The 12,580-nt window shown below is 41.7% G+C and overlaps 1 protein-coding gene across 2 annotated transcripts in view; it reads right to left on the bottom strand.

Annotated features, from left to right (window-relative positions):
- Positions 1-12,483, bottom strand: part of LOC120031762 (ubiquitin carboxyl-terminal hydrolase 15-like) — a 41,217-nt gene extending 28,734 nt beyond the window's left edge. The window contains exons 1-5 of one of the 2 annotated variants that reach the window (XM_038977564.1): positions 12,314-12,483; positions 11,296-11,426; positions 10,557-10,687; positions 8,188-8,314; positions 6,271-6,416 (exon numbers count right to left, since the gene is read on the bottom strand). In XM_038977564.1, the coding sequence (XP_038833492.1) occupies positions 6,271-6,416; positions 8,188-8,314; positions 10,557-10,687; positions 11,296-11,426; positions 12,314-12,402 (624 nt within the window). In that variant the 5' untranslated portion in view covers positions 12,403-12,483. The remainder of the gene's footprint in view (positions 1-6,270; positions 6,417-8,187; positions 8,315-10,556; positions 10,688-11,295; positions 11,427-12,313) is intronic. The other variant, XM_038977563.1, reaches the window with a different exon arrangement.
- Between the last annotated feature and the right edge of the window lie 97 nt (positions 12,484-12,580).

The following is a 12,580-nucleotide window of genomic DNA, read 5'->3' as shown; positions in this document are numbered from 1 at the left end:
CCTTGTACAAGATTCTGATGGAAGCTCAACAAAAGAACAATTTATGATGTTATTTCGTATTTCTGTGGAAAATGTTATTCCTATTCTCTGCCGTTTTGGCGGGTGCTGTCTCGCAATAACGCAAGCTGTTTGTTATGGTAAAGTTATTTTTAAAAATCTAACACGGCGGTTGCATTAAGAACCAGTGTATCTTTCATTTGCCATACAACAAGTATTTTTATGTAAAGTTTATGATGAGTTCTTTGGTCAGATTAGGTGAGTGTCCAAAATAGCTCCGGACATTCTGGTGAATCGATGCTACATATTCACAATGTATAACCACGGTTTGCAGCTCTAAATATGCACATTTTCGAACAAAACATAAGTGTATTGTATAACCTGATGTTATAAGACTCATCTGATGAAGTTGGTCAAGGTTAGTGATTAATTTTATATATTTTGCTGGTTTTTGCCGAATGCTATCTATGCGGTGAATAAATGCGGTTGTGTGGTTGGCTATTGTGGTAAGCTAATATAATGCTATATTGTGTTTTTGCTGTAAAACACTTAAAAAAATCGGAAATATTGGCTGGATTCACAAGATGTTTATCTTTCATTTGCTGTACACCATGTATTTTTCATAAATGTTTGATGAGTATTTAGGTATTTCACGTTGCTCTCTGTAAATATTCTGGCTGCTTTGGTGATATTTTTGTTGGTAGCTGCAATGTAAAACTATGATTTATACCTCAAATATGCACATTTTCGAACAAAACAAATTTATTGTATAACATGTTATAAGATTGTCATCTGATGAAGTTGTTTCTTGGTTAGTGACTAATTATATCTATATTTGGTCGGTTTTGTGATAGCTACCTATGCGGTAGAAACATGGTGAAAATATGCGGTTGAGTCTTTGGCTATTGTGGTTAGCTAATAGAAATACATATTGTGTCTTCCCTGTAAAACATTTTAAAAATCGGAAATGATGGCTGGATTCACAAGATGTTTATCTTTCATTTGCTGTATTGGACTTGTGATTTCATGATATTTATATGCTATTATTTACTTGTGGCGCTATGCTAGGCTATGCTAGTCAGCTTTTACTGATGAGGATGCTCCCGGATCCGGGATGGGTGTTAAGTAAAGGTTAATCAGGTAATATTAATTACAGACAAAATTATTTTATAGAATAGCATGTCATATCACAATCCGGCATAGCCAAAAACACGACAAGGTAATCAATTTTATGTTCTACTCTTAACTTTAAGTTGGAGGCACTAGCACTACCAATGACATTTTAATTTAGAGTCCTGTGTAGGGAATAGCATGCCATTTGGGACACATTCCTGTATATCCTCTAGAGCAGCTGTTAACATTGACAGGAACGTCCCTCCAGTGACCCATTGCCCAGTTGTCTGGATTAATCCCTGCTTGTAAATGGATGTTTAGGCCTAGGCTACTTCTGGTAAAGGACACTTGCAGCTTCGCTGTTCTTTGGAGCCAGACACTTAAGATGTGTATAATAAGACGTGTTGGGCTATATGTACAGTTGAAGTCAGACGTTTAGATACACTTAGGTTGGAGTCATTAAAACTCATTTTTCAACCACTCCACACATTTCTTGTTAACTATAGTTTTGGCAAGACAATTAGGACATCCATTTTGTGCATGACAAGTAATTTTTCCAACAATTGTTTACAGACAGATTATTTCACTGTATCACAATTCCAGTGGGTCAGAAGTTTACATACACTAAGTTGACTGTGCCTTTAAACAGCTTGGAAAATGCCAGAAAATTATGTCATGGCTTTAGAAGCTTCAGAAAGGCTAATTGACATAATTTGAGTTCATTGGAGGTATACCTGTGGATGTATTTCAAGGCCTTCCTTCAAACTCAGTGCCTCTTTTCTTGGCATCATGAGAAAATCAAAAGAAATCAGCCAAGACCTCAGAAAAAAAAAGTCTGGTTCATCCTTGGGAGCAATTTCCAAACGCCTGAAGATACCACGTTCATCTGTACAAACAATAGTACTCAAGTATAAACACCATGGGACCACGCAGCCGTTATACCGCTCAGGAAGGAGACGCGTTCTGTCTCCTAGAGAAGAACATACTTTGATGCGATAAGTGAAAATCAATCGCAGGACAACAGCAAAGGACCTTGTGAAGATGCTGGAGGAAACAGGTACAAAAGTATCTATAGCCACAGTAAAAAGTCCTATATCGACATAACCTGAAAAGCCGCTCAGCAAGGAAGATGCCACTGCTCCAAAACCGCCAGACTATGGTTTGCAACTGCACATGGGGACAAAGATAGTACTTTTTGGGGAAATGTCCTCAGGTTTGATTAAATAAAAATATAACCTTTTGGCCATAATGACCATTGTTGTGTTTGGAGGAAAAAAAGGGGGAGGCTTGCAAGCCGAAGAACACAATCCCAACCTTGAAGCACGGGGGGGGCAGCATTATGTTGAGGGGGTGCTTTGCTGCAGGAGGGACTGGTGCTCTTCACAAAATAGATGGCATCATGAGACAGGAAAATTGTGGATATTTTGAAGCAAAATCTCAAGAATACAGTCAGGTAGTTAAAGCTTGGTTGCAAATGGGTCTTCCAAATGGACAATGACCCCAAGCATACCTCCAAAGTTGTGGCAAAATGGCTTAAGGACAACAAAGTCAAGGTATTGGAGTGGCCATCACAAAGCCCTGACCTCAATCCTATAGAAAACTTGTGGCCAGAACTGAAAAAGGCATGTGCGAGCAAGGAGGCCTACAAACCTGACTCAGTTACACCAGCTCTGTCAGGAGGAATGGGCCAAAATTCACCCAATTTATTGTGGGAAGCTTGTGGAAGGCTACCTGAAGCGTTTGACCCAGGTTAAACAATGTAAAGGCAATGCTACCAAATACTAATTGAGTGTATGTAAACTTCTGACCCACTGGGAATGTGATGAAATAAATAAAAGCTGAAATAAATTATTCTCTCTACTATTATTCTGACATTTCACATTCTTAAAATAAAGCGGTGATCCAAACGGACATAAAATGGGGAATATTTACTAGGATTAAATGTCAAGAATTGTGAAAAACTGAGTTAAATGTATTTGGCTAAGGTGCATGTAAACTTCCGACTTCAACTTTAGGTACTTTATTATAATTACAGTGGATACTACACTGAACTAAAACAATAACGCATCATGTGAAGCGTTGGTCCCATGTTTCATGAGCTGAAAAAAAAAGATCCCAGAAATGTTCCATACAACATACAAAAAGTGTATTTCTCCCAAATGTTGTGCACAAGTTTGTTTACATCCCTGTTAGTGAGCATTTCTCCTTTGCCAAGATAATCCACCACCTGACAGGTGTGGCATATCAAGAAGCTGATTAAACAGCATAATCATTACACAGGTACACGGTGTTAAGATGTCACCGAAGAGGATTGCTGACGTTTTACATACTTGTAACCAACTGTGCTATTTTGTTAGTTTTCTTGCGTTGTTTAACTTATTTTGTACGTATTGTGGCTGCGACTGTCTCTTATGACCGAAAATAACTTGACATCAGAACAGTGATTACTCACCTCGAACTGGAAAACCTTTTTCCTTTAATGTGTCTGACGAGAAGGATATACTGCTTTCCCGGGAACAATAACAAATCCCCATCATTTGCGTGAAGCAGGAGAAAAAGAGAAGTCGGGCTGCCTTATGAGAATTTGTAGGCGGGCAAGTAAGCTCCCACCCGTTCTTTTGGCTAACGTGCGACCATTGGAAAATAAAATGTATGACCTAGAATTTAGATTATCCTACCAACGGGACATTAAAAACTGTCATATCTTATGTTTCACCGAGTCGTGACTGAACGGCGACACGGACAATAGAGCTGGTGGGATTTTCCATGATCCAGCGGAACAGAGAAGCTACGTCTGATAAGACGAGGGGTGGGGGTGTGTGTCCATTTTTCAATAACAGCTAGTGTGCGATGTCCAATATAAAGAAGTCTCAAGGTATTGCTCGCCTGTGGTAGAGTACCCTATGATATGCTGTAGACAACACCATCTATCAAGAGAGATCTCAACTATATTATTCCTAGCCGTCTATTTACCACCATAAACCAATGGTTAAAGACCGCACTCAAACAACTCTATAAGGCCATAAGCAAACAAGAAAATGCTCATGCAGACCACCTTTAATCCACACAGATGCATACAAAGCACTCCACCACCATCTATTTGGCAAATCTGACCATAATACCTTCTGATTCCTGCTTACAAGCAAAAACTAAAGCAGGAAGTACCAGTGACTCGCTCAATACGAAAGTGGTGTCTATGCTACTGGACTGTTTTGCTAGCACAGACTGGGATATGTTCCGGGATTCATCCAATGGCATTGAGGAGTATACCACCTCAGTCACCGGCTTCATCAATCAGTGCATCGAAGACGTTGTCCCCAGTGACCGTACGTACATATCCCAACCAGAAGCTATGGATTACAAGCAACAACTGCATTGAGCTAAAGGCTAGAACTGCCGCTTTCAAGGAGTAGGACACTAATCCAGACGCTTATATAGGCTGTCTCATTGTTGTCGGTGATCAGGCCTACCACTGTTGTGTCGTCAGCAAACGTAATGATGGTGTTGGAGTCGTGCTTGGCCAGGCAGTTGTGGGTAAACAGGGAGTACAGGAAGGAACAAAGCACACATCCCTGAGGGACCCCGTGTTGAGGATCAGCGTGGCAGATGTGTTGTTTCCTACCCTTACCACCTGGGGGCGGCCCGTCAGGAAGTCTGGGATCCAGTTGCAGAGGGAGGTGTTTAGTCCCAATGTCCTTAACTTAGTGATGAGCTTCATGGGCACTATGGTGTTGAAAGCCAAGCTGTAGTCAATGAATAGCATTCTCACATAGGTGTTCCTTTTGTCCAGGTGGGAAAGGGAAGTGTGGAGTGCCATCGAAACTGCGTCATCTGTGGATCTGTTGGGGCGGTATGCAAATTGGAGTGGGTCTAGGGTTTCGGGATAATGGTGTTGATGTGAGCCATGACCAGCCTTTCAAAGCACTTCATGGCTACCGACATGAGTGCTACAGGGCAGTACTCATTTAGCTTTGTTGGGCACAGGGACTATGGTGCTCTGCTTGAAGCATGCTTCAGTGTTGATTGCCCGAAGCGAGCATAAAATGGCATTTATCCCATCTGGTAGGCTTGCGTGACTGGGCAGCTCGCGTCTGGGTTTCACTTTGTAGTAGTTTTCAAGCCACGCCACATCCGACGAGAGTCAGATGTTCTAGTAGGATTGAATCTTAGTCCTTCATTGACGCTTTGCCTGTTTGATGGTTCATCTGAGGGCAAAGCGGGATTTCTTATAAGCGTCCGGATTAGTATCCAGCTCCTTGATTTCGGCAGACCTATCCTTTAGCTTGGTGAGGATGTTGCCTGTAATCCATGGCTTCTGGTTGGAATATGTACGGACGTCGGGACGAAGTCGATGCACTTATTGATGAAGCTGGTGACTGAGGTGGTATACTCCTCAATGCCATTGGATGAATCCCAGAACATATTCTAGTCTGTGATAGCAAAACAGTTGTGAAGCGTGGCATCCGTGTCATTCGACCACTTCCGTATTGAGCGAGTCACTGGTACTTCTTGCTTTAGTTTTTGCTTGCAAGCTGTTCTGTCCTGCCAATGCACGGAAAACCCTGCCAATTGTATATTATCTGTGTCATCGTTCAGCCACGTCTCGGTTAAACATAAGATATTCGTTTTTAATGTCCTGTTGGTAGGATAGTCTCGAACGGAACATATCCAGTTTATTCTACAGTGATGGCTAATAGAACGGATGGTAGAGGCAGGTTACCTACTCGCCGATTAATTTTCACAAGGCACCCTTGATCTCCTCCATCTGTATTTCCTTTTCTTCAGGCGAATGACAGGGATTTCGGCCTTGTCTGAGAGAAAAATGATATCCTCATTAAAGAAAAAATCTTTGTCCAGTTCGAGGTGAGTATTCGCTGTTCTGATATCTAGCTCTTTTCGGGTCATAAGAGACAGTAGCATCTACATTATGTAAAAAATAAGTTACAAACAATGCAAAAAAACACAAAATAGCACAATTGGTTAGGAGCCTGTGAAACGGCAGCCATCCCCTCCGGCGCCATTCCGAGTAACAAGAGCATAGAGAATTTCCTTGTCGGTTTGCATGGTGTGGAATAATCTAGATCCTATATAACTGGTGCGATGACAGGACAGGAAGTAGAAAATGTACAAATAGCCTGGTATCCAAGGGTTATTTCATACCTGTCCTTGGTAGAGTCCTGCGTCCTGTATAGTGCTGTCCGGTTTGTTCAGAGGCTCGAACGTGTTGCTCATGTACTTGTTCCACAACCTGGTCTCTTTCTCGTCTGGGATACTGAACAGTTTACGCATCTCCTTCTCAATGGTGTCTGCATCACAGGAGGTTATAGAACAAAGGTAACAAGTAAGCAACACACATTGAGTATACAAAACATAAGGAAGACCTTCGTAATATTGAGTTGCATCCTCTTTTTGCCCTCAGAACAGACTCAATTTGTCAGGGCATGGACTCTACAAGGTGTCGAAAGCGTTCTACAGGGATGCTGGCACATGTAGAGTCCAATGCTTCCCACAGTTGTGTCAGGTTGGCTGGATGTCCTTTGGGTGGTGGACCATTCTTGATACACATAGGAAACTGTTGAGCGTGAAAAACCAAGCAGCATTGCAGTTCTTGACACAAACCGGTGCACCTGGCACCTACTACCATAGCCCGTTCAAAGGCACATATCTTTTGTCTTGCCCATTCACCCTCTGAATGGCACACAAACAATCCATGTCTCAAATGTCTCGAAGTTTAAAAATCCTTCTGTAACCGGTCTGCTCCCCTTCATCTACACGGATTGAAGTGGATTTAACATTTGACATCAATAAAGGATCATAGCTTTCATCTGGATTCACCTGGTCAGTCTCATGGAAAGAGTAGGTGTTCCTAATGTTTTGTACACTCGGTGTAGGTGACAAAATGAAAAAATTACACACATGCACCTGCATACTTAGGGCAGAGAATAATTGGTTGTATAAATCGCTCATGCTCTGATAAATTGGCAGCAGATTAATTCATTACTTTATAGTAACACTCCCTGCCCATGTAATTGCTGATTACTTGTGTGCGCTTTAGGGAGCAGAGTTTTGGCAGTTATTTTGGGAGCGCATCATTTTGCAGTAGTCAAAAGCAAAGTCAGTGTTCATAAGAGGTCGACAAACAAAACAGAGATATCAGTGACCTTCCCCTGTGATTTCACTGGTTAAATTGACCATTAAAAGGCTGGCAATGCATTCGATTTTCATAAACTTAAAAGACGTTTTGTATTATCAGTGAAATAACTAAGAGCAATGGGTCACGGGAACCAAAGTATACCACCAACAAGTCAAATGAAGAACTACAGAACATGTCAGGATATAAATATAGAATCCTCATATCAGGAAGAAAATGAGTGGAATTGACGCACAAAAAGGAAAAAGGAGAGCTTCTCTGCATTTTAAAACAAATATATTACTTATTCATTCTCTGTGCAATCACTATGACTGGTGCTAATGGATGGGAATGATCGATTCATTCATTCTCTGGGTGAGAAAAGTGGCCAGTTGCTACATCTGTCAGGTTAACTGTACAATGAAAATAATGGTCATACCAATGCTTACTAGGGTTACACCAATATAATGGTACTCTATGGCTCAGTTGGTAGAGTATGGCGCTTGGTAAAGCATGGGTTTGATTCCCAGGACTACCCATACGTGCACGCATGTCTATAAGTCACTGTAGATAAGTGTTAAATTATAGATAAAACTATTATAATGGCAGGGGCTCTTGAGTGGCGCAGCGGTCTAAGGCACTGCATTTCCGTGCTTGAGGCATCACTACAGTCCCTGGTTCGATTCCAGGCTGTATCACAACTGGCCGTGATTGGGAGTCCCACAGGGCGGCGCACAATTGGCCCAGCGTCATCCGGGTTTGGCCGTCATTGTAAATAAGAATTTGTTCTTAACTGACTTGGCTAGTTAAATAAAAGGTAAAAGAAAATAAAAACAGGGTAGAAAACAGGTGGAAATAATCCATGAGGAAAAGACACTAGAGTTTCTTCTAAATAAAGATACTATCTGCTCAATTCATTCTGTTAGGGAGAATAACAGTCTGCCTACCTATCGTGTCTGCTTTGCTGAAGCGTCTGGTGACCACGTTGTCCATGTCGCGGTCTTCACACAGCTTCAGTTCTGTGAGGTACACCTCCACCTTGCAGTGCTTCACAAACATACCCTGTTCTACCACCTGTCGAAATATGTCAATAGAGTGTGTTTTACATCATGACAGATGGCAAAAGAAAAAAACTCATTAACAAATATGTTTGTTTTTCAAATTAAACACTTGACAATGTTAAAGTTCTCTTACATGACAGATGGCATGAGAAGAAAATAGTTATCACTCGGTTACAATTTTGGCAATTAAACTCATTACATTGTGAATTTTGTTCTAATCATTTGTTGTACATGACGGCATATGAAAGAAACAAAAATATTTTTTGCTAATTAAACTCATGACATTGCTCCAATATGGGCAAGATTTGCATTGCTGATTGAGTACAAGTTGGAACTTGCTAAAACTCTTCAACATTGAACAGAGAAGCAATCACCAACTTCACCAAGGAAACAAGAAATAAAGAACACAGCATATGGCAGTAGAAACAGAAACAAATTAAGAATTTGGCTTCCCAGTTAATAGGACTATCTATACACTGAAAGCATTGTAAGTGTATAAACTATAGGCTACACTTTCTAACTCCGTTGATAGGAGCGTGTCACGGAGACTCTTAATATAGCCCCAGAGCGTAGACACAGCTAAAGGGTCCATTCCTATTCATTTCACACAGCCCCTCCGCTGGTGGCTGGCCCCACACCGTAGGGTACAGACCCGCCCTAACCCCAGGCAATGAGATCAGCTGTAGGCATGGGTCAGATTCACCCACCAGACATCACCCACGGCCCTCCTTATAAAATGAATGCCCAGCCATGTGTCCCACACAACGCAGAGATAACAGGCAAGTTAAGTCTCACAGTAACAAACTGACAGAACAGCCAATTTCGAAAACAGCTATGCTAAGAACCAACCCCGATCCACCCCGCCCTTTGCTTAGGCTCTCTCCCTTGTTCGCTCTTCCTTCGCTCTTAAAAAGCCTCTGCCGCTCTCTCTGTTTGACCTCAGGCAGCATTCCGCTATTTGGAAAAACAAGGACACTCTAGAATCACTCCCCAGATGATAGCTTCAACGTAGAGAACCTGAGTGGAACCGCAATAGGAGAACCCGGAAAATCAATTCCAACAGTCTAACACAGGAAAAGAAACCCCCAAAAGCGAGAAAGAAAGAAAACCTCCTGCATGTTGTGTCTCGTAGCTCGCTCCATGTTGCGGTGTTCCAGTCATCCAGAGCAATCTCTGAAAATAGAAACGGCCAGGGCCACTTGATACCCCCCGCAACATACATGGCAAAAAGGGGAGGATCGAAGGGGGGAGAAAAATTAAGCACTGCAGCAGCCATGATGCCATGACTGGCTAGATTTGAAAATGCAGAAAGCCATGTCTGGGCTCACGGAAGTACAGTAGGCCCGGCTGGCAGTTAACGTAGGGTTATTTCTAACGTCTATCATAACCCCTTTGAAGTTTCCAGGAACACAATCCTTATGTAAGTTACTGGCTTATACTGTAGTTAGTTGTCAGAGTTAAACCAAAAGCACACTGAATAAAAAAGCAACTAAATAATATCAATGTAGCCTACTTCCACTTTAGAAAATCTGATCTTCTGAAGACAACATTGAATCAGTAAGCATCTGTACTCGGGACCACTTTAGGTTTAAAAACCAATCAAGTCCTTATACAGAATGTTAGTGTCGGTCCATGTATTACAAATAATAGCTAGCATATTTGGAATACCGGTAGCTAAATTGTATCAAAAACAGTCCAGCTGCTTTTCTCTTGAAGAAGACGGTGAGAGAGACATAGGCTAAACATTGAGATAACTTATGCTTGAGATTCAGTTACTAGCTGGGAGGGACTTAATATCGATCTAGAAATCAAAGTTATCCTGGTATCCTTTTTCACAATCATCCCAATCTGACCTGTGTTGAAGTATATTGATCAATCCAACCCTATAGAACACAGCCGAGATTGAATCAAATGGAAACTTCTCAATTACTCCTCACACCACAATAACCTCTTCAGCTACAAGTAGGTTATCAACAAACAGGCCAAACGGCAACCACTGAAATGTAATTGTGTACTGACCATATTATCTAATCTCATACTATTCACCACTTCACATAAAGTACCTGAGCCTTGTGCTCTGACTGATCTTCTCTTTCATCTGACTACTGCTGAGGCACTAGTGCTACGTACACTGTACCCAATCAGCTCTTATACCCATACAATAGGTCTACATTTTATTTATTTGACCATTTAAAAACAATGATATTGGACCACACCAGCCATAATTAGCCACTAATAACATCACCCATCCTTACCTTGCGTGAGATAGGTTCTTGTCCCTCCATCAGTGGATACCAGCTCACTAGCTTATTCCAGCCTTCTGTTGGGATCAGGATGTAGTCCAGCTCATCAATGAGGTGCTCCTTGATGGCCAGAACATCCCCATCTACTCGAGAGAGCGAGAGAACCGGGTCATGTTCATTAGGCAACAAACAATAGAAAATGGACTGACACGGAAGGACTACCTGAACCTGGCCAATAGCAAACATTAATTTTTGTTTGTCTGTTTGTCATAATGAATATGACTCAGGTTTTGTGGCGAAAGTGGGTTTACTAAAGGGAAACATTTTAGGACAATGTATGTCTAGGGTTATAATGGGGTTGTTCAATTGGGACAGCTTCGATGGTGGTAGCCTACTCATAATGGCAGTTTCTCATACAATAAAACCAAGCAACAGATAGTTTTATATAGACCAGAGTAAGGCTACCCTTGACCATTTTCATTGATGTTTAGAGTATATTATAGACCTACTTTTTCTGTCATACTTAGCTTATAGAAATTGCATGTATAACAGCATTTAGTTTGATATATTAGGTAAGATACATCATGTTGTTCACTCTAAACATCCTGTACTGCGCAAAACAGTGGTGTGTTCATCTGGACACACTGGGGATGAGTAAAAGAGCATGTTATGAAGTCACCATTTCCACTATTCTCTCCAGAGATAGACCTCCTTGAAGCAATATTTATTGCCTGAGTGTGGTGCATCTTACCACTTGTAAGGAGCCCCGAGTTGTCCACTGGTCCAGGGTAGACATTCTGGTCTCCCATCTGATATTTGTCCCAGCTGTCAAAGCCCACATATTTCTTCCACTGTTTGAACCAGTGGCTGTCCACTAGGTACCTATGTAGAAAGAGAACTGATTATTTAGATTTGAGATCATGCTAGACTAGATCTGAGTTTGGGGTAGCAGATGGTATCTGATAAGTTTAAAAAAATAACAAATAAAGTGTGTAGCTCCAAAGTACAGGCATGGTACCCACTAACCAGCACAGCTGAGAGAAAGACAGTTACAAAAGTTTCTGTGTTTCTCATTCAGTTGATCTTTGTTAATTAGAGAGAACTCGAGACAAAGCGGTCATTTCAGAATGACCAGCAGCTGATCTGTTATTAGATTAAAAAAACTTTCATTGACATTCATTTGGAGTAACGTTAAACAATGTAAAGAATGTTACAAATACCATAAAACAGATGCTTGCCAACAGTGTGAGCTAGACAAAAGTTAGCTAGTTGGGACACTTGATTGTCACTAAACATCAATTGTCAGCAGCTAACTGTTTGATACTGGCACGTTTGTGTGTTAGTTTGCAAGCCAAGTAATTTTGACAGTTGCTTTTCATGACTCCTCCCTGACTTGCCAGATGAGCTCACGTCACGGGCAAAAACTTGAAATCAAGCTAGCCAGCTTTGAATCGCAAGATCATGAAACTGAAATCATTGGGAAAATAAATGTATTTTACTAAGTTAGCTACGTTGGTAACGTACCTATGTGTCTAGACAATCCCATGTTGGCAAATAACTTGGTCACTAGAAACTGTGGAATGTAGCGAACCCGCTGGCTAGCTTTAGCTGACAGAAGCTGACTGACTTGATAGCTAACGTTAACTGGCAAGGTAACTGTCAACACGGCCTGTCACACCCGCTCTCCGCTGCTTTAGCACTTTGACAGCCACGATAAGGTCAGCCAGCACCTTCCTAAGACCTTTAAAAAGTTATCAGCAAACTCTTACCAAGTATCTCCCTTTCGTAGCTGTGTTTTCAGCAGTGCTGCGACTTCTCCTCTCTGGGTATCCAGATCAGCCGCTCCTCCTTCCGCCATCTTTCCTTGAACATCACCCGCTGCATGGTGGGATAGAGAAGCGTCTCACACGGGCGTAAGACAGCCCTTTTCAGCCAATCATCAACCCGAACTGGAACTGTGCCTAGTAGTCAGCGTGGATAACGCGACTTCTAGTGGTTCACAGCATGTGCCCTGAATATTGCTAGATCATTCTTGC

The sequence above is a fragment of the Salvelinus namaycush genome, chromosome 38, assembly GCF_016432855.1.
Source record: "Salvelinus namaycush isolate Seneca chromosome 38, SaNama_1.0, whole genome shotgun sequence".
Classification (NCBI taxonomy): Eukaryota; Metazoa; Chordata; class Actinopteri; order Salmoniformes; family Salmonidae; genus Salvelinus; species Salvelinus namaycush.
This window is presented reverse-complemented; position numbering and strand designations above follow the sequence as displayed.